Here is a 22365-nt window from a genome sequence, read left to right as displayed (position 1 = left end):
GTGCCCTACTAGCTAATAGGGACGCGGGTGGCGCTGTGGGTAAAACCTCAGCGCCTAGGACTTGCCGATCGCATGGTCGGCGGTTCGAATCCCCGCGGCGGGGTGCGCTCCCATCGTTCGGTCCCAGTGCCTGCCAACCTAGCAGTTCAAAAGCACTCCCGGGTGCAAGTAGATAAATAGGTACCGCTGTATAGCGGGAAGGTAAACGGCGTTTCTGTGTGCTGCTCTGGTGCCGGTTCGCCGGAGAAGCTTCGTCACGCTGGCCACGTGACCCGGAAGTGTCTGCGGACAGCGCTGGCTCCCGGCCTCTAGAGTAAGATGAGCGCACAACCCTAGAGTCTGTCAAGACTGGCCCGTACGGGCAGGGGTACCTTTACCTTTACCCTACTAGCTAACAGCCTATAGATATAGCAGCTGGCAGAGTTTTCCTGCCCTAGTATCTTAAAAGATGCTAAAGGTCCAGCTGTAACAAAAACCAGCCACCGTGCAGCATCTTCAAGGAACCTGTAGCTAGAGAATACCTGCCTGCTTTCTCTTTCATCAGCCTTTCCCAGCTTCCCCTGCGGGTTAATTATCATTGTTGTGCATTAGAGTTCTGTGTTTCAAAAAACAAATAGATTTGGGGGGTTGGGCCTGGGAGCCTTGCTGAATTGGGACATTGCTTCCCCCCTACAAAAAAACTTCCCAGTGTGTTGATAACCGCTCTGGGATAGAAGGTGGCATTAGATATTTCCTCGACTGACCGTATAAGTATCTTGTTGAATTATACAGCAGATGGGTCTGAATTATAGAGCAGGAAGCATGTTTGCAATCAAATACGGAGCCCTCAGATAATTGCTCCAAAGATTTCTAATACGTAGATGGGGGAGAAGCAGAGAAGTTTCTCGGGGGCTGTGCTATTCATTTCCCCCAGAGGCTTAATTATAAATGTTATGTAGTGTGTGCTGTAGGGAAACTGCTTACGTCTCTGAAATGGTGCAGGAGAATCTAAGCACCCTATATCTCAGTGCAGTCCTAGATATGTCTACTCAGAAGTAAATTCCACTAGGGCTTTCTACCTAGCTTAAGTGTGTACAAGATTGCAATGTACCTAACGCCACTTTAGTTACAAAGAAGTGAGGTTTGCTACATACGTTCCAGTTCATTTCTTTTGCATTTTTGGGGAAGGTTTGTAATTTTCACGTTGCAGCTATCTGAAGTAGGGAAGTTGTTCTTTACACTCCCCGCCCTCCCAAAAAAGGGGGAGAGAGAGGAATTGCACCCCATTGGGCGGAAGAGTCCTGCATTGCAGGAGGTTGGACTAAATGGCCCTTGTGGTCCCCATTAGCTGTATAATTCTATGGTCTTTATAATCACCCGATGCAATATTTAGATCCCGGAATCCGTGAACAAGCCCTCAGATGTCTAAACTAATCCTCCCCTCTGATACTGTGTCCTTTTGGTGACCTTACAGTCAAATTCTTTCAGACAAATTATTGCCTTGCACTCACATGTGAAAGAACAGACGCTGTTTTCCTGAATGTGGAGATTATTATTTTTTAAAACCTCTAGGATTAGAAAATAACGTAATTAGAAGCAACTTTGTTCCCCGTGTTTCCTGGGGACTGTTAAAGCCCAAGGATGGGAGATGTTTCTCTCTGAACTTAAAGGGCAGTTTTCACTGGATTAACCTGTATTAGTTTATGAAATACTTGGCCCAATAAATATTATGAGGTTGCCTGCCCACAAAATGATGAAATCGTTTGCATCTGAGCATTTTCTGTGTTCTTCTAAAATTGCAAATACTTCTAAAATATACCTTTGAGTGCTGTCAGAAACGTGAATTGCTCCTTTGTAGGCTTAACTAGTATATGGCCTGCTTCCTTTAAATAAATAAATAAAAAATGTGGCTCTGCTCTTATGCCTTTAACAGCAGTCTGACATACAGAAATTCAACAGGTGACGCTTTTCCTGGCTTGGAGAGAACATAATGGTAAAAGCTCCACCTGGTTAATTCCTGCATGTCTGGTAACTGTTAGGTCCCAGAGCATACCCTCCAAAATAATAATAATAATAATATTTATACCCGGCCCATCTGACTGGGTTGCCCCAGCCTCTCTGGGGGCTTCCAACACATATAAAAACACAATAAAACATTAAACATTTAAAAAAAGCTTCCCTATACAGGGCTGCCTTCAAATGTCTTCCAAAGGCTGTACAGCTACTTATCTCCTTGGCTCAGGGGTTGCACAACTCCATACCTTCCAATATTTCTCTGATGAAAATAGAGATGTCGTAAGGAAAAGCAGGGCATCCCAGGATCAAATCAGAAACCAAGGTATCTTCTGTAAATCTGGGACTGTCCCTGGAAATTAGAGACACTTGGGGGAGGGGGAGCAATGGTTGCCAACAGCAGCACCCAAGGGCTCAAGTCAGTCAGTCAGCCAGTACCTTCTATGGCACCCATGAAAGTTGTCAATAAATATCCCCTCAAAAATCCTCAAGCCATGAGAATCTGTTTGCTCTTCCTGCTCAGTTCCTGTTTGCACTGATTCAGCCTTTCCTGCACTGAGAACCCACCTCCTTTAGTAGTAGTAGTAGTAGTAGTAGTAGTAGTAGTAGTAGTAGTAATGGGATTTTTATTAGGAGTGCATTTGTTCCTCCTTTCCCACCTCCTGTACCCGCAAGGGCAATTTTTATTTTTAATGCTGCTGTTTTGTGCAATTGCAGATCAGCTCAAAAGAGCTTTAAAAAAACCTCAAAAACCTTCAGAAATAACCAGTGGGAAAAGGGCCGGCTGCATCCTTTCCTTTGGGCTGATGTCGGAAACAAAATGGAAGTAGGGTGTGTGTGACAATAGATGCCACCCAGTGACGTGTCACCACAGATATCAAAGAAAAAGCCACCCACACAATGCATTTCAGAGCATCCAGTATTGGGTAACAGGCAATTTTATATTGGGTTTTCTTCCACTGTCAGATCAGTAAAATCTGAATTTATTTGCAGGGGACGGGTGGGAGACAGCGTAGATTGCCGTATGGATAAGGATATGTGGGCACCCTGAAAACAAACAAATACAGTTCACACCAGCACCATTATGTTCCAGCTCGGACAAGCCCTGAGGGTTTGAGGTCTCTACCCACATGTGAGATTTAGCCTCTGGCAGCCAGTTGCCTAATTGTTTATAAGCTAAATCCCATCTAAGTAGTAAAAGCCAAGTGACACATTTAGATAGGAGTGCTGTGCCTGGGGGTGCAAGGCTTCAGTTCAAAGCTTGCTCTGAAACTTTGGCCAGGATGCTTTCTGGGAAGCAACTATGTGAGAAAAATGTATGTTGCAACATGTCCTTCAGTCCCTGGGATTTTTATTTTTATATTATTTTTTGTCTTCTTCAAATGGACTCATTCTCAGCCTGACTCAGTAGCTTCAAGAATTCCATCAGTATAATGGAATGATTGTGAAACGGGAAGTGAGATTCCTGCCCGCCCGCCCCCCCGCCATAGAGTGTGAGTGATTAAGCAAAGGGGAAGAAGAGTCAACTTGCATATTTCACTGCAGGCAGTGTGGAGTAGTGGTTAGACTTAGGACCAGTTTACCTACAAGATCCGTATAGTTCAAGCTATGGTTTTCCCATTAGTGATGTATGGAAGTGAGAGCTGGACCACAAAGAAGGCTTGCTGATTGGAAGGTCGGTGGTTCGAATCCCTGCAATGGGGTGAGCTCCCGTTGCTCTATCCCAGCTCCTGCCAACCTAGCAGTTCAAAAGTACACCAAGGTGAGTAGATAAATAGGTACCGCTGTAGCGGGAAGGTAAATGGCATTTTCATGCGCTCTGGCACTCGTCACGGTCCTCTGTGTGCCAGAAGTGGCTTAGTCATGCTGGCCACATGACCTGGAAAAACTGTCTGCGGACAAACGCTGGCTCCCTCGGCCTGTAAAGCGAGATGAGCAACCCCAGAGTCGTCTGTCAGGGGTCCTTTACCTTTATCTTTAAGCTACTGAAGGTAATGGGGCCCTTTATATGTCCAGCTGTCCTTTGTCAGCAACAAATTGTTGCTGTTTTTTTGTGTTGAATGTATGCTATATGGTAATTTATGGACCTAATAGGTATCTAAAGCCATTTGCACATAACAAATTATTATTTTTATTTATTTATTCATACATACATACATACATACATACCCTGGGCTCAGGGCTGCTAACACCAGTAAAATTACAATAAAAACATAATGGGGGAGAGAGAAAAAAAAATTTAAAATACGGGTTAAAATACAATTTAAAGTAATTGTTGAACTGAAATACAGTTAACAGTGAAATACAATTAAGAAGTATTAATAGTGAAATAATTATTAAGCTCTAACTTAAAATGTTTTTTTATTCATAACAAACATTTTGGAAATGTACATCCAGGTTTCCCCCCCCCCTTAATTTTTTGGGGGGTGGCCCTAAGATAGTGGGGCCTTAAGATATAGATTTGTTTAGTTTATACGTAAATCCTGCACTGTGTACAGTATATGCTATAAAGCCTTGCGCGCGCGCGCCTTCGCTTCGCCTAAGGAGGAAGCGAAGCCGCTCGCTGCCTTCAAACTGAGAACTAGGCAAGCTTTTCCCTGGCCGGGAGCCATCGAGGGCGGGGAAGCCGAGGAGCGTCAGCAGCCTGCGACAGCCCGAGAGAAGGGAGAAGAAAGCGGAAAGAGCGACAATAAAAGAAAGGAGGGAGAGAGAAAAAACCACCCCACGTGCGCGAATGAGTGAGGTTGTTTATCTGCTCTGATCCTATGCACCCTCCCGGCTTCCTTCTTCCTGTGCGCCCACGTGGGAAGCCGGCAAAGGTAAGGCTCTATAAATACTCCTGCTGAGATCCTAAAAGGAGCTGGTCGCTGGAAGATTCCGAGCAAAAGGAAAAGCGCTTTTCCCACCCCCGTCCACTTCTTGGTTGACTTTCAAAGGGGACCGGGCACATTTTCATGGAGGGTGAGGCTAACTTAGTGGCAGGATGGCCATTCTGCCCTGCGCCTCTGCAGTTGGAGGAAGCAATACTCCAGAATACCAGTTGCTAGAAACCAGAGAAGGTTGCTCCTGTCCTGTGGTCCTGCTCTCTGGGGTTTTCCCCTCACACGCAGCGGTTCTCAACCTGTGGGTCCCCAGATGTTGCTGGACTACAACTCCCATCATCCCTGAGCTCTGGCCTTCCTAGCTAGGGGTGGTGGGAGTTGTAGTTCAGCAACATCTGGGGACCCACAGGTTGAGAAAGGCTCAAGTCTTTTGAGAACAGGATGCTAAACCAGATGGGCTACTACAAGCCTGTTTTCTTGTGGCGTTCGTGGAGGGAAAACAAACAAAAATTCTGAGTTAAGGGATTGCAAGCCCTTTGCACCCTTAGCCTGGGAGGTGATCCCCATTTGAAGGAAATGAGGCCTGGGAGAGGCTTCCTCCTGTGCTCAGGGTTGGCTGTTTGCACCGTGCATTTAAAGCGTGATGATTGCACTCTAAACAGGCCGGCCTGCCCCCAAAGAATTATGGGAGCTGTACTTTGCATACCCTCCCACCATTTGTCCGACGAAAACAGGGACATCCTGTTCCATCATCATCATAAGTTTAATATTTATACCCCACCCATCTGACTGGGATTCCCCACTAAAGCATAACTCCATTTTGTTGTTTAGTCGTTTCCAACTCTTCGTGACCCCATGGACCAGAGGACGCCAGGCACTCCTGTCTTCCACTGCCTCCCGCAGTTTGGTCAAACTCATGCTGGTAGCTTTGAGAACACTGTCCAACCATCTCGTCCTCTGTCATCCCCTTCTCCTTGTGCCCCTGATCTTTCCCAACATCAGGGTCTTTTCCAGGGAGTCTTCTCTTCTAATGAGGTGGCCAAAGTATTGGAGCCTCAGCTTCAGGATCTGACCTTCCAGTGAGCACTCAGGGCTGATTTCCCTAAGAATGGATAGGTTTGATCTTCTTGGAGTCTATGGGTCTATCAAGAGTCTCCTTCAGCACCATAATTCAAAAGCATCAATTCTTTGGCCATCAGCCTTCTTTCTGGTCCAGCTCTCACTTCCATACATCACTACTGGGAAAACCATAGCTTTAACTATATGAACCTTTGTTGGCAAGGTGATGTCTCTGCTTTTTAAGATGCTGTCTAGGTTTGTCATTGCTTTTCTCCCAAGAAGCAGGCCAAAGACAACAGGCATATAACTCCATACCCTCCAACATTTCTCCAGTGAAAATAGGGACGTCCTAAGGAAAAGCGGGACATTCCAGGATCAGATCAGAAACCGGGATGGCTTGTGTAAGTCTGAGACTGTCCCTGGAAAATAGGGACACTTGAAGGGTCTGAGTTTGTTGTAGGCCCATGAGGAGGAGGGAACAAACAGCCTGGTACAATTGCCCTGGGCCTCAGAGGCCTAAGCCAGTCAGGGACCCTGCCAGGGGTCTGCCAGACTTGGGCACCTTAAAGATTTTTGCTTTTCCACCCTCTTTACTGCAGTGCAGAGCTGTTACCTTTGGAAGAAAAGAAATTGGGGGAAACCCCCCAGCCCTGCACCCATTTCTTTTACAGCAGTCTCCAAAATCTAGTAGGCAAAGTGTTTTCTGCCACCTGTTTCCATGCATGGAAAAGCTTCACCTATATCTCTGTGAGTCTGCTTCTCTTAATCATACAGGAGCAAAGCTGTTTTTAAAAAAACGTATTTATGCAATTAACAATTCCAGCCCAAATGTTTCTTCTTGCCACCTGCTCGTCATTTTGTCCTCTCTTTTTTTGCATTTTTTCTTTTCCTCTCTTTAAAATCCCATTAGCCTGTAAATTGCAAATGGAAGTTAATCAAATCAGAAGGCAGGATCGCAGCACTTAATTAGCGTTTCGGAATTAACTGCACTTGCCTCTCAATTGCTTTCTAATAGCACAGTGTGTTGGGAGCACAGGATGGGAAAAAAGGATGGCGTCTCCCTCCTTATGATGCAAAGATCAAATTTGCATTGAATGTAATCTTATTAATTATTAGGCAGGGAACTGGATGCAGAGTGATATTTTGAGTGTTAAGTTCTCAGAATGCTTTTCTGAGCCTGTTCTTCAGAGCTTAACGTGGCCTTGAGAGTATCCTGTCTACTAATAATAAGCACATTCTCTAAACACCTATCCTTTGGTTTGCTAAAACTATACCATCCATGCATGAGAGGGAGGAATCAGCAGAGCTGGGTGAACTCCTGTGTTTTCAGGTCATGGAACAGGGCTTTGGGGAGGCAGAAAACCAAGGAGGGAGGGGAAAATGGAATGGAAAAGGGCCTGGCCAGCTGGCTGGCTAAAACCTTGGAGCAGCATTCCACATCGCAAAAAGCTGTTGCAGGTTCCACCTGTACAAGATCTAATGATAATGATACCGAGAGTGCAAAGGGATTTTCCTGAACACTTAATTGACAGCAGCTCTCATTGCATCTTGGAGTAGGTATCGTGTTTTCTGGGTCATGCAAGCAAGAACCGAGTTGGGGCTTTCCAGACTTGGGTCTCCAGCTGTTTTTTGGACTACAACACCCATCATTCCTAGCTAGCAGGACCAGAGGTCAGGGATGATGGGAACTGTAGTCCAAAAACAGCTGGAGACCCAAGTCTGAAAAAGCCCTGAACTAAATGATGCATAAGGGACGCGGATGGCACTGTGGGTTAAACCACAGAGCCTAGGACTTGCTGACCAGAAGGTCAGCAGTTTGAATCCCTGCGACTGGGTGAGCTCCCGTTGCTCGGTCCCAGCTCCTGCCAACCTAGCAGTTCGAAAGCATGTCAAAGTGCAAGTAGATAAATAGGTACCGCTCCAGCGGGAAGTTAAACGGTGTTTCCGTGCGCTGCTGTGGTTTGCCAGAAGTGGCTTGGTCATGCTGGCCACATGACCTGGAAGCTGTACACCGGCTCCCTCGGCCAATAAAGCGAGATGAGCGCTGCAACCCCAGAGTTGTCCGCAACTGGACCTAATGGTCAAGGGTCCCTTTACCTTTAAGTGATGCATATTGGGGCAAAAATAAATAAATCTTAACTGTACAGTTGACTACTGTGAGAACAGGTTGCTGGGCTCAACAAGCTTATGGCCTGATCCAACAGCGCTCCTCTTATAGGGTAGGCAGGTTCAATATATATTGTTGTGGTTGTTGTTGGGAAATGACAGACTCTCCTTCCTTGGAGGTTTTTAAGCAGGGCCCGGATGGCCATCTGTCATGGATGCTTTAGCTGAGATTCCTGCATTGCAGGGGGCCAGACGATGACCCTTGGGTCCCTTTCAACTCTAAGATCCTATTATTATTATTATTATTCTATACCATCCTTCACCTGGTGATCACAAGGTGGCTTATAGGATAAATCTAAATGCATACGTAATAAGTTTTTTTTTTTTTAAAAAAAGTAAGCACTGTCATTTGGATCAAGACATGCTGCAGGTCTGAAAGCTTGCGATATGCTTTGCAATGAGGTATTTTGTTAAGCCTGTGTTATAAATCCGTTAGTACTTGGAATGCTTACCTGTCCAGTGTGTGTGTGTGTTGAGAAGGAGCTTCTCAGCCCTTCTAATCCACATTGTGGTTTATTTATATTCTGCCCCCTTAGAACTCATATCCCTGTTGGATGAGAGTTGAGTTGCTGTGGTCCCTGTCCTTTCGAGATCTCTGTTCCTCTGGGATATATTTGAAGTCGCCCACTTAACTGTGAGCCTAGAAATCGGTTAACTCCTATTTCCTAGAGTGATAAATGGGGGGGGGGGGGAGAGACTGTGCTTTGAGCAGAACTGGTTGCCCAAGATTGCTGCTTGTGAGAACCATGACCATTCCTCATATTTGGAATCACAACTGCGATGAAGGGAGACTGGGATTTAATTAGGACTACAACCTGAAATAGCTTTTGGACTATCTCAGATTATCTATGCCTATCACCAGTAGACAGCCTGCTAAGCGTTGTTATGTCTGCCATATTTAGACTCAAAATCTATCGCTATTATTTCTATTGTTATTATTTATTTCATTTATGAATCACTTCCCATTAAGAATACCAAAGTGATCTACAATACGCCAAAAGCCACATCTAGAATGGTGGTATATGTGAATGCAATTTAAAAATAAAAATAAGCAAAATACTGCAATAGCATGTATAAAATTCAATTCAGACCCAAAGCAGATAATAACTGGTGTGAAAAGAAAAGAAACTTCACTTAGAAGGCTGGTTATTATTATTTATTAGATTTATATACCGCTCTTCAATACAAGATCTTAGGGCGATTCACAGGATAAAATAAAAGGTAAAGACACAAGTAGATGGTTAACAACAACAAAACAACAACACCCTCCTTCTCACAAACACATTTAAAAGACTGTGGAATATTAATCAGCCAAAGACCTGGTAGAAAAGGAACGTTTCCACCTGGAGCCTAAATACAGTGGTACAGTGGTACCTCGGTTTACGAACAGTTCTGTTTAAGAACGATTCGGTTTACAAACTCCGTAAAATAGTCTCCTGGTTTGCGAACTATACCTCTGTCTAAGAATGGAATCCGAACGGTAGAAGGGCACCGGTGGCCGGAGGCCTCATTAGGGAAAGCGCACCTTGGTTTAAGGATGGTTTCGGTTTAAGAACGGACTTCCAGAACAGATTAAGTTCGTAAACCGAGGTACCACTGTATAATGAAGGCACCAGGCAGACCTCACTGGGGAGAGCATTCCACAAATGGTCAAAAGAGGGAAATCTTCAAGAGGCACCTGTCTCATTTATGGTGGGAGGGCGTTCCAAAGGGATGCCACACTAGAGGCCCGAAAGATTGTAAGGGGTTAGATTAGATGATCTTCATGGTCCCTTCTAATTCTACGATTCTTTGATTTCATGCGGAATTTACCTCATGATAGGACAGTATTTATAGGGTGATACTGTTGGGAAAACGCCCCCTCTGGGAAGGCTGCCAACTTCCCAGTTCAAACTTCTGGTTAGCTTTCTTCCATGGGACTAGAGTTTTTGCTCTGCCTTGGTCTGAGGAACAGTGTTGACTCTTCAGGTGTGGTTTTGTCTCTCCTGTGGACAAACCATGTACTTCACTCAAGACCTCAGTGTCTGAAACCTGGTTTGAGCTGCTAGCCACAGCTATATATGCAACAGCTGTGTTAGCAAACTCCCGAGAGTACCTCTTGGGTGGCAGTCCCTTTGTGACTCTCTCAGATCTACATATCCAGGGAAGCAAGAGGCATTATCTGATTTCAGGGACACGTTCCAGCCAGGCAAAAACTGATCAGGGTGCAAAACAGGAACAGAGAGCGGGTGTGGCCCGGGGAAAGTTTTGAGGGCCGGATTCCCAGTCCTGGAAGGACGCATTTGCCCCCTGAGCCTTGCCACCTTCCAGTGTATAAATCTTGGAGGAAAGAATAGGCACAGAGGGGGGGAAATAAGCAATCGGTGTGTTCCCTTCTTCCATAGCTCCAGCTAACCTGCCGGCCACAAGACTATCGCGATGAGTTTTATTGACTACAGAGAGACGATAAAGGAAGGGGACACGGCGATTGTCTTCTTGGGCCACGAGTCCATGTTTCCGGTGAAGGTGCAGCATGGCGGTAAAACCCAGACGAAGTATGGCGTCATCAGGCATTCCACCGACCTGATAGGCAAGCGGTATGGCTCCAAGGTGACCTGCAGCAAAGGAGGCTGGGTGTATATTCTTCACCCGACTCCCGAGCTGTGGACTCTGAACCTCCCCCACCGGACGCAGATCCTGTATTCGACGGACATCTCTCTCATCACCATGATGCTTGAGCTGAAGCCGGGGTCCGTTGTCTGTGAATCAGGTAATGGTTCTTGTTGCATGGCATTTGATAATGGCAATTGGGAATACTTTCTCGGGGGGTATTGTTATTACTATTTCCATTGCGTGGCCTTAAAATTACTCATTTTATTACTACTGTTTTCACTGGGGAAATTCCTTTTGCACGTATTGTTATTCCCGGTACTACTACTGTGTCTGTAGCACGGTCGTTACTTCTTATTCAAAAGGAATCATGGAGCTGGAAGAGACCTGGGGGGTCATGTCAGTCTGGCTTTTGAAAGCGGCTTTTCATTTTTGGGTGGGTGCGGGGACCTCACACACTTCGACGGGTGCATTTCTTCCTGTCCGGCTTGGAATCTAGTATGTTGCTATCTTGATCTTCGTGGTTTGGGGGACACTCAAAGGAGCAGGACACCCAAATCCTTCTCCGCCGCCCAAGCATCCTCTCTTTGCCGCTGTGGTGGGCAGCGCAGCTGTGGGAAGATTGGGAAGACTGAACTAGCCGAGGAAAATAGCTGCCTTCCATCTCAATGTGCAAAAGGGTCCATTGAGCTGAGGTATCTCTGCATGTGTGCATTGCGGCGATCAGATGCCCTGTGCTGAAATTACGTCATAATAGTGCCATGGTATGGAATGAATGAATGAATACAGTAGTACCTCTGGATGTGAACGGGATCCGTTCCAGAGCCCCATTCGCATCCTGAAGCGAACGCAACCTGCATCCACGCGTCTATGTGGGTCGCAGTTCGCCGCTTCCGCGCATGCGCCCAACGTAATTTTGAGCGTCTGCACATGCACGAGCGGCGAAACCCGGAAGTAACACGCTCCGTTACTTCCAGGTCACCGTGGAGCGCAACCCAAAAATATTCATCCCGAAGCATATTTAACCTGAGGTATGACTGTAAATAAATAGCTGTGCTTAAGTTGATGTGGGTATGCATTTAATAGCATGTCTGGTCTTCAAGACTCAGGGCAATGGATTCTAAGAATAAGCACTGGAATAGCATTCAAATCAAATTCGTTGAAATTTTGCTGTTCTTTTGCAACTTGGCTTTTCAGCCCCCAAAGGCTTACAGGTGGGTCTTGCAGGTGCTCAGGGTTGGTCTTTGGCAGGCCCTCTGTGGGAGAGAATTCCACCCAGGGGAGGGTGGTCCCTGAGAACACCCCTCCCCACACTCTCACTGCCCGATGTGCTCACGTCCCATGCACCATGATGTCAGAAAACAAGCCCATGACTCTCGAGCGAAAGCAGTATGGTTATGATTGCACAAGCTTTTGGCAGGCGTCTGGGCATGACAGTATCTTTCTTGGACGGCCGAAATGCCATCTGTCATCCTGTTTCCTTATTCAGCAGGATGTTTCTCCCCGCTTCCATGTGGGAAACTTGCACTGCCGGTAAACAGCTCCAAGGACTGAGTTGATGCTTTGAACTTTGCACTAGAAATTGCTAGGAGTCTTTCGGTCATGCTTCAGTCTTATTAGCCTCTCCAGGTAAGGCCCCACCTGCAACCTGTGTTTAAAGCAGCATTGGGCTACTTTAAATAGTCATGGTGTCCCTCCAAGAATCTTGGCAACTTCAGTTTAAGGGGGCTGGGAGTTGTTGGGAGGTCTACTGTTCCCCTCACAGAGCTTCAGTTCCCAGCATTCCTTGGGAAGAGGGGATGACTGCTCAACCATTATGAGTATTTTAGAGGGGAATGGTGTGCCCTAGCAACTCTCATCACCCTTAACAAACTACAACCCCCAGAATTCTTTGGGGAAAACCATGGAAGAAACCTAAGATGGCAGGATACTGCTTTCAGTATATACTGCAGATGGAGCTTAAGTTTAGGGTTGGGAAATCCAAGATGGCAGCTTCAGTAGCACAGAGAGCCAGGCTAGACTGTACATTCGGGATTGTAAATAGGTGCTCTATTGGTAGGCCTGTGGCGTTGAAGAATCCTCTTGCACAGTACATTTAAAGCAGAATTATACACGTTAAACAATCATTAGCTTTATTAGAACAACAAAAATGATGTTGGTAGGGCTTGGCGATACCTGGTTTTCAACACCGCGATAAATCACCAGCTAAACATTGTGATGTACCGTTATATCACGATGTCTGAAATAAGGATGGAACTCTGTAGAGGCGAACACATGTTGGCTTTCCTCAGCTCTCCAAAATGTAGCACTTGCAGGAGGTATCTCAAACTTATTACTCCAGCAGTTAGTGCCTTCAGCTCTTTCAACAGCTGCTGGATTTCTGCCCGATCCCCTACACTAGCTATAAAGAGCGGATAGCCAGATCCCATGGGTACTCGCTAGTTCCTGCAGGAAGCAAGAAGGAGCCACGGGCGGTCCGAGGAGGTGGTGAACTTTGGCAACCAATTCTTGTTGTATTATCCTTGCTTTGAAGATAGAGAAGCTGCCTTATACCGAGTCGAACCATTTGTCCCATCTGTTTTAGTGTTGTCTACACTGATTGGCGGGACGCGGGTGGCACTGTGGGTTAAACCACAGAGCCTAGGGCTTGCCGATCAGAAGGTTGGCAGATCGAATCCCCGCGACGGGATGAGCTCCCGTTGCTCGGTCCCAGCTCCTGCCAACCTAGCAGTTCAAAAGCATGTCAAAGTGCAAGTAGATAAATAGGTACCACTCTGGCAGGAGGGTAAACGGCATTTCCGTGTGCTGCTCTGGTTCACCAGAAGCGGCTTAGTCATGCTGGCCACATGACTCGGAAGCTGTACGCCGGCTCCCTCGGCCAATAAAGCGAGATGAGCGCCGCAACCCCAGAGTCGTCCACGACTGGACCTAATGGTCAGGGGTCCCTTTACCTTTACCTTACTCTGATTGGCAGCAGTTCTCCAGGGTTTCTGGCAGGGGACATTACCAGCCCTGCCCGGGATTTGAATCCGAGGCCTTCTGCATTCAAAGCAGATGATCTCTTTGCCTGGGATTGTGGTTACAGCTGATGGCACATGGGAGAAGCTTTGCTGTGTTTGCTCCTGACTGCTGTGGGGCTAGAGGGCCAGTGGCCCTTGTTTCGACCTCTGCTAATGAATTATGCCATAACGAAATAAAGAAAAAGGTCAGCCATCACTTACGCAGCGGCCTCCTTGGTTTCATGGAATGTTAACTGGCATGCATGTGTATGCTAGGGGAAGGGGCTGCAGCTTCTGCTTTGCATGCATAAAGTCTTGAGTTCGATTCCGAGCATCTCCAGCTAAGGCTGGGAGAAGACACTTGTCCGAACCCTAGAGAGCCACTGCTAGTCAGTGTACCCCGGAGCTGGATGGACCAATGGTCTGACCTGTAACTTCCAGTGTTGCATGGAACATACTACCTTATAAGGCAGGAGACTCTCCTCCATTAGAGGTTTTTAAGCAGAGGCTGAACGGCTGCTTAGTTGGGGCAGTGAGAGCAGAGGATTTCCCGCATCAAAGCAGCGTTGACTTTTCCAACTCCTTTGAGATTCTGTGATACAGCCCCGTTTGCAAGAAAGCAGTGCACTTGCCATTGGAGAGCGACATGCCTGTGGAGAGATTTTCATGCTCACACCTGTTCCCGTATCATTCAGTAGAACTTTGCATGTGAGTCAGGGCTCTACCCTTGCTGGGGGGCACCAGTTACGTGTGGGAAAACCTCATGTCTTTGGTTCATATGGTAATTCTTACTCAGTGAGGAAACTCATCATGTGTGTGGCAATTCTCACCCTCTTAATTAACTGTGACCTTGTTTTCTTGATTCTTTAGGTCGCTTTAGGTAGGCTGGTGTTTGGTAGATGGGTCTGTCCTTTTGGGCAAGGGGTTGATCTGTGTTATCCTTCACCAGCCTGGTGTCCTCCAGATCTTCTGGACTTCAGCTCCCATCAGCCCCAGCTAGCATGGCCAGTGGTAAGAGATGATGGGAGTTGTAGTCTCAACAACATCTGAGGCTGGTCCAGAGTGCCTCTTGGTTGCTTCAACTCAGTGTTTCTGTAATACATCACAAAACATTAGGCTGGGGATTGGCACCTTGAAGCCAGCATGGAGTTAGCTCAGTGCGTAGAGCATGAGACTCTTAATCTCGTGGGTTTGAGTCCCACTTTGGGTGAGATCCTTGCATTGCAGGAATCTCAGCTAAAGCATCCATGACAGATGGCCATCCAACCTCTGCTTTAAAACCTCCATGGAAGGAGAGTCCACAGCCTCCCGAGGGAGATCATTCCACTGTTGAACAGCTCTTACTGTCAGAAAATTCTTTCTGATGTTGAGTCGGAATCTCCTTTCTTGTAATTTGAAGCCATTGGTTCGTGTCCTACCCTCAAAAGCAGGAGAAAACAAGTTTTCTCCATCTTCCATGTGACAGCCCTTCAGATATTTGAAGATGGCCATCATATCTCCTCTGTCGCCTCTTTTCCAGGCTAAACATACCCAGCTCCTTCAACCTTTCCTCATAAGGCTTGGTTTCCAGACCCTTGATCATTTTGGTCGCCCTCCTCTGCACACCTTCCAGCTTGTCAATATCCTTCTTAAATAGTGGTGCCCAGAACTGGACACAGTACTCCAGGTGTGGTCTGTCCAAGGCAGAATAGAGCAGTACTATTACTTCCCTTGATCTGGTTGCTATACTTCTGTTGATGCAGCCTAGAATCGCACTAGCTTTTTTCAGCTCTACGATTCTATGATTCTGTGTATAAGTCTGCAGTAGCACTGAGAATTGCTGGTGGTTTGCCATTTGGGGAATGAGGATGAGACTTTGGTCATCTACCTTCATAGCCTTCTTGCAAAATTATTTACTGGCCAGGTGCTTGATTGTTGTGAAATCTGTGGCTGTTCAGATGTTGCTGGACTTCCAGCTCCCATCAGGCCTAGCCAGCACAGCCAACGCTCAGGGAGGTGTGTGCTGGGCCATATTTCCCCCATCTTTCTGCTAGGCCAAAGGTGAAGGAGAGATGTTTCGCGTTCCTGCTGTCGTTGAATGAAGCGATACTGCAAACGAGTTCCTGTGTGGTTGTGCAAGGAACTTGGGGCGTTGGAGTTGGCTTAATGCTGAAATTAATTGCCAACTTGATGGGCAGGATTTTTAATCTTATGCCGTCGAGTCTTGCATACATCGCGTTGGGTTTTTCTTTTTTTTTAAGTGGGTTACTGGCAGATGAGGTGAACGTATTGCTCCGACTTGTTTTGCATGCCTGCTTTTATGTTTCAAATCGTTTGACAGAACACATTGTCAAGCAGAGGTAGGCAGTTTGCTCTGTGAAAAGGACCACATTGAAATACAGACACACACACACACACACACACACACACACACACGAGCCCTGTGGGCAATAACTCATTTACACATTTTCAGTAGGATGTAATATAATCCTCATAACATTTTGCATATGTGGAGGATGCCAAGTTACAACTGAAGGACGTGTTGCTGTCATCTTGTGCTGGCAAATTATCGGGCTGGTATTTTGTGCCGGCCAGGCTTTTAAGTTAAGCCCTTTGCAAATCTTGAGAGGGTGATAAATGTCATGGGTAGGATCCAGAAATGTAGGGAGAGGAGCTTCTGGCGGTGGCACTGTTCCTGATGAGCTGTTGTACAAGGGCTAGCGGAAGATGTGTGTGACATTGTACAAGAGTTTGTGCGAAACCTCGTGCTGGCTTCCATCTTGAGATCTTGCACAATAGGTTGTGTGTCACCTTGGACGGGGGGGGGGGGTCAGATCCTGATGGGAGCAGCTCAGAAAGTTGGAGTGTGTAACCCTGGGGAGGTTCATATTGGGATGAGAGAAAGGGCTGCAGGAACCCAACAGATGTCTGAGCCTGGAGAGAGGACCAGAGGTTTGTGGGATGGAGAACTCTGTCCAGGCGAGGGATAAAGCAGGTGGACAAAGAGCGTTCTGCCCCCATGACACCAGACACTCCATGTCAGATACCTCCTGATGAGGAACTGCCTGCAGCACCACCTACTATCGGTGTAGAGCCTCCTACAGAGGAACGTAACTTGGGATGAGCCTTGACTTGAGTCTTGGCTTGAGTCTACTGCAAGCAGCCTGGATGATGAGTCTTGACACCAGCATTGGCACGAAGAAACTTCACAGGCTCAGCCCACTCGAAGGAATGCTTGTTTACTCACCCCGTCCTAGGACTCCAGCTGCTATTAAGCGTTGTGCATGCCTCACTCTTCAAAGGGAAGGTGCATAGCCAATGATCAGAGATGATGGGAGCTGGAACACCAGGAGGGCCAGAGGTTCCCCACACCTGAATTTTAGGCTAAATCATGGTGTTTGAGCTACTTGTGGCTCCCAAGCAATTGATGTCTAGATCTTAAGCAGCTGGAAAATTGTCTCAGTAGTACGTAAAATTTTATTAAAATGGAGGACGGTAGATTAGAGAATGTGCGCTTTGTCTGTTAATTGCAGCATGAATAATCATTGCAAATTGCTGGAAGTGGCAGACAGAACCATTGAAAGCCAGTAGTTGTTTAAGATATGAGATACGATTTAGTTAAATTCCCTGAGATTAAAATTTCTTATAATAAGGCACTGTTTAATAAGAGAAACATTGCTTTAGTTGTTAGGTTTTCTGCAGTGGAACATCCAGTTGAATGCAAAATGAAGTTTTAAAAAAATAAAAATGGTATTGTGCTTTCTTGAATACATGGCAAATATTTATGCCCTTTTCTTCTTCTTTTTCTTTTTCTATCCCACTATAATTTTTTTTTTAAACCATCAGTATGAATTTATAAGTATATGTACACTCAGAATACTGAAATCTCCTTACCTGCAGCATACAAACGTAATATCTGCAACAAAACAGGAATACTGTATGAGAAGAGCCCTGCAGAATCAGGCCCGCATCAACGGGCCAACCAGATGCCTATGGGAAGCCCGTGAGCAGATCATGAGTGCGACAGCCGCCTCCCTGCTTGAGTTTCATGGACTGGTTGGAGGAATGATGGGAGGAACCAGCTGGGGAACCCCCAAGGGAAGAAAACTCAGAGCCCGGGGATTGGTGGTGGGATGACAGTGAGTGGACAGAGGGAGGAGGAGCCACTGGTAGCCCTCTCCTCTGTGAAACCAGTTGCAGCATGGCATGCTTTTGCTCAGAATGTAAGCCATGTCTCCTCCAGCAGCGGCTACGCTTCTCAGAGTGGCTTAACAACCAACCCCTCTTCAAAGAGAACCCTGGAAATTGTAGCTCTGGGAGGGGAAGAGGGGTCTTTCGTCAGCCAGGTGTCCTGGCTGGAGCTTTCTTTACTTTTAGGCATGGGTAGGCAAACTAAGGCCCGGGGGCTGGATCCGGCCCAGTCGCCTTCTAAATCCGGCCAACAGACAGTCCGGGAATCAGCGTGTTTTTACATGAGTAGAATGTGTCCTTTTATTTAAAATGCATCTCTGGGTTATTTGTGGGGCCTGCCTGGTGTTTTTACGTGAGTAGAATGTGTCCTTTTATTTAAAATGCACCTCTGGGTTATTTGTGGGGCATAGGAATTCGTTCTTTTTTCCCCCCTTCAAAATATAGTCCAGCCCCCCACAAGGTCTGAGGGACAATGGACCGGCTCCCTGCTGAAAAAGTTTGCTGACCCCCAGGCATAGGGCTGGAGGCAAGTGGCCAAACTTTTACTGCAGAGGTTATTTGCAGCCTTCTCCTGTTGCTGGTTCTGCTTTCCAATTGGATTCTCTTAGCGGCTTTTGTCTGTGGGTGGACCCTGGCTGACCTCCTTCCTTGCTTTTTCCTGCAACTGGCCTTCCCTCTGAATTTGCCCTAATCCATGTTTCCCGAGGCCTGCTAATGGGCTCATTCTGTAAGGATCCACAAGGTCACAAAGGGTGATGCTTGATTCCCCCCCCCCCCGCTAGAATCTGCAAAAATGATCACACCCCTTCCAACCTTCTATATCCTCTCTGCTCTCCTGAAAACCAATACCGCTTCAAGTTAGTAGATATCTGGAATGCTTGGCTGTGTGTGTGTGTGCTTGTGAGTGTGTTTCTTGCTGAGCAGGTGGACATGGTAGGCGATGAGTCACCCTTTGCCGTTCCTGGAAACCAAGCCACAGCTCTGGATTCGGCCTTGAGAGTGCATAAGGCATTTATCTGCGAGCAGGTGGAATCCCCCCAGCTCCCGGTGCAAGTCGAACCACGAAGCCGAGCTACGGTAATGCAGTTTTGCTTGTGTGCAAGGATGTGGAATTATGATCAAATATTTGATCTGCTTTGCTGCAGCAAGAGCGCTGGTGGTGGCTCTAGGCGGCCTGCGGACGGCATTTGTATGCATGGCTGATTCCCGAAGCAGAAACTGAGGCAGCTGAGGGCAGCTCTGAAGAGCGGCGGTGTGAAGTAACCTAGATTCTGCTCTCATTTGTACACCGAGCACATGCATGATTAATGCGCTCCAGTTGAGTGCAAGAGCAAACGACCTTTCTTTAAAAAGAGACTTTCAGCAGGGCAGCCTCACAAGGGGCTGGGTCTTCTTCCTGCCTCTTAGGAGCCTGGCATGCCAATAGCAGAGTGAAGAGAGATGGCTCTGGGATTTGGGGACACGCTTTTCATCCCATCACTTTTATTCGGGAGTTGGCAGGATATGGGGCAGAGAGTTGATGAATAACTGGCATGCGCATAGAATAACGCCCAGGGTATAATTGGGAGCACCAGGCAGTGGCAGAGCTCAAGGAAGGGAATTCTTTGCACAGAAGCAAATTTATAAACTGCTCACCTTACTATGAAATTTCAGAGCAGCATGCAGAAAGCACAACAGTAAATTATGCACTGAAAGCAGCACAGCTAAAATTCACGGTGCCGTCGCAAAAGATGGTCGGTGGACTATAGTTGAAAGTCTCATTCAGGAAACGCTTGGATAAATAAAACGGTCTCAAGCACATCTCTGAAATAGGAGGGGGGACAGACAGTGCCTGACCTCAGGGAGCTTTGTGGATGAGGTTCACCTTTGGCAGCTTTCTACTCACCCAGGCCTTTTAAACAACTTGCCTTTCGTAGCCTGGGCCTCTCAGAATTCTAATTGTGTTTTCATTTTTTTAATAATAATAATAATAATAATAATAATAATAATAATAATTTGTTGTTTTTGTGGCTGGATAGCTCAGTTGATTAGAGCCTGGTGTTGATACAGTCAAGACTGAGGGTTCGATTCCTGTAAGGGCCAGCTGCATATTCTTGCTTTGCAGGGTTAGGGTTTCCCAAACTTGGGTCTGCAAATGCTTTGGGACTATGATTCCCATCATCCCTGACCACTGGTCCTACTAGCTAGGGATGATGGGAGTTGTAGTCCAAAAACAGCTAAAGCCCCAAGTTTGGGAAAACCCTGGGCTAGATGATTATTCCAACTCTGTGTTCTTTTTCAAGCGGGTTGCTGTTTTGCCTTCTGAGCCTGCTACAGAACTTTTCCTGCGGAGCTGCAACGTAAATGCAGGACATTAAATAATGAATAAGGCTTTTGAGTATCATTGCCTCTTCGTTGCAGAGGGCAGACCTGAGAGTGACTTGACTCTTCTCAGGCCCTCGAATGAGTTTATGGGAGAGGTGAGCTTTGAACTGAGGAGTTTCTGTTTCATGTTATATTCTTCCTCTGTCTCTACCAGGCACGATGTTGAGCAAGGAGGATTGGCTCATAGTGACCTCTATCCAGTCTAACTGGCTCAGAGTAGACCCATTAAACTCATTAATCGTGCCTGATTTCGGTTCCCTGATTTCAGTATGTCTTCTCTGAGTGGGACTAAGTTGGATTAAGACCTGTGGCTTCCTGTTGAGGTTAGTTTGACACCTCGGACCAAATGAAAGTCCCACAAGCACCTCCCTGGTGGTGGCAACAACAACAACAACAAATACATAAATGTTAAAAGTTAGTCATTTGCTGTCTTTTCCGCGACACTCAAAATCACCTGTCTGAGGTAGCCACCCCACTGCCTAGCCCTGGTCTCTCCCAGGAATCTCATAACTGCTGCTCATAAGCTGGTGAGAATGTGAATCTTAAAATCACAGAATTGTAGAGTTGGAAGGGACCACGAGGGTCATCTAATGCAACCCTGTGCAATGTTGAAATATTTTGCCGAACGTGGGGATTGAACCCAAAACCCTGAGATTAAGAGTCTCATACTCTACCCACTGAACTGTTCCATCTCTTAAGGAGGCAAAAGCCTAGGGCACCTGGTATTTCCAGGCGGTCTCCCATCCAAGTACTAGCCAGACTTAACCCTGCTTAGCTTCTGAGATCAGGCAGGTTCAGGGTAGCATGGTCTCTCTCTTTAGAGCTGGAAGCAGGTTGCAACTGTGAGGCCTCCTAGCCTGATGGCATATTCAGGACAGTATTATTCTGCTAGCTGGTGTGAGACTGGCTGGCTTTGTGTAGCCCTCACACCAAGCCTCGTTATCTCTGGTTCCTTTCAGGAATACTAATTTATACACGGTTGTGCACTTCAGATATTTTGTTCTCATAACAACGGGAACATTGGCAGGAACAATGGCAGATCTTGGGAGGCAGAGCTGTCTGAAAACGCCTGCCAGAAAAGAGCATTAGTGGCCTAAGTAGAGGAACTATGGGGTTGCATTCTGCATTCTCCGCATAGCAATTAGCAGCTAAGAACAATGAGGGCGTGAAGCCCACACGCGGCCTCAAGTGCTTTCATGTGGCTTCCAGACTTTTCCCATGCTCTCCATGAGCCTTGAGAATTCACTCTGTTGCTGCTGCTCTTTTTCTCTTCGGGGCAAGTTCCTAGTCCACATGAGGACAAAGAACCGAAAGGAGCAGCGAAATTCAAATGTGTTGTGCTTGAAGATCCCACAGTAACAAAGGCCATCTCATGCGTTCTCTCTCTCTGTCTCTCTCTCTCTCGTGACTAACTGTGCAAGAGGACATTTTCGCTCCAGCAGGTACCGTATTTTTCGCTCTATAACACGCACCAGACCATAAGTCGCACCTAGTTTTTGGAGGAAGAAAACAAGAAAAAAAATATTCTGAATCCCAGAAGCCAGAACAGCAAGAGGGATCGCTGTGCAGTGAAAGCAGCGATCCCTCTTGCTGTTCTGGCTTCTGGGATAGCTGCGCAGCCTGCATTTGCTCCATAAGATGCACACACATTTCCTCTTACTTTTTAGGAGGGAAAAAGTGAGTTTTATAGAGCAAAAAATACGGACCAAGGAGATGAGAAACCATTTCTGCAGCATGCCTTTTCTAGGCTAGTTTTAACATGTCACGGATTGTGTTATTTTTATTATTTATTTTGTCTTGCTATATTGTGATTTTATGTTGTAACCGCCCTCAGACCTTCAGGTATAGGGTGGTACAAATTAAATGAATGAATGAATTATGGTAATTTGTTAATGGGCAGTTTTGTTGTTGGTTGTACCTGGTTGCTGTATTTTTGTTGTTGTTGTTGTCCGTTGCCCCAAACCTGCAGCTTTACCTCAGGACTTCTTATTTTTCTCTTAGGGAGTTTCTCTGAGGCCATTGTTTTCCCCGCAAATAAGGTGGGCTACTCTGCCTTCCCTGATAGATAATTTAAAAAAATGGAAGTTCACTTTACAAATACATGCAAGGCTTGGTTAACCCATCTGCCCTGAGGCAGCTGGGCTGTTCAGGCTGACATGTGCCCTCCATCATCACCACCTGCCACCCCCACCCCACCCCCCACC

General features: G+C 46.6%; 1 protein-coding gene across 1 annotated transcript in view; it reads left to right on the top strand.

Annotated features, from left to right (window-relative positions):
• The first annotated feature begins 4642 nt into the window (after positions 1-4642).
• Positions 4643-22365, top strand: part of TRMT61A (tRNA methyltransferase 61A) — a 54084-nt gene continuing 36361 nt past the window's right edge. Inside the window, exons 1-2 of the mRNA XM_080992320.1 lie at positions 4643-4811; positions 10424-10788. Coding sequence (XP_080848446.1) covers positions 10458-10788 — 331 coding nt within the window. The 5' untranslated portion in view covers positions 4643-4811; positions 10424-10457. The remainder of the gene's footprint in view (positions 4812-10423; positions 10789-22365) is intronic.

Source organism: Podarcis pityusensis (assembly GCF_964106645.2).
Source record: "Podarcis pityusensis genome assembly, chromosome: 1".
Classification (NCBI taxonomy): Eukaryota; Metazoa; Chordata; class Lepidosauria; order Squamata; family Lacertidae; genus Podarcis; species Podarcis pityusensis.
Note: the sequence above shows the minus strand (reverse complement) of the source record. Positions and strands in the feature narration are given on the sequence as shown.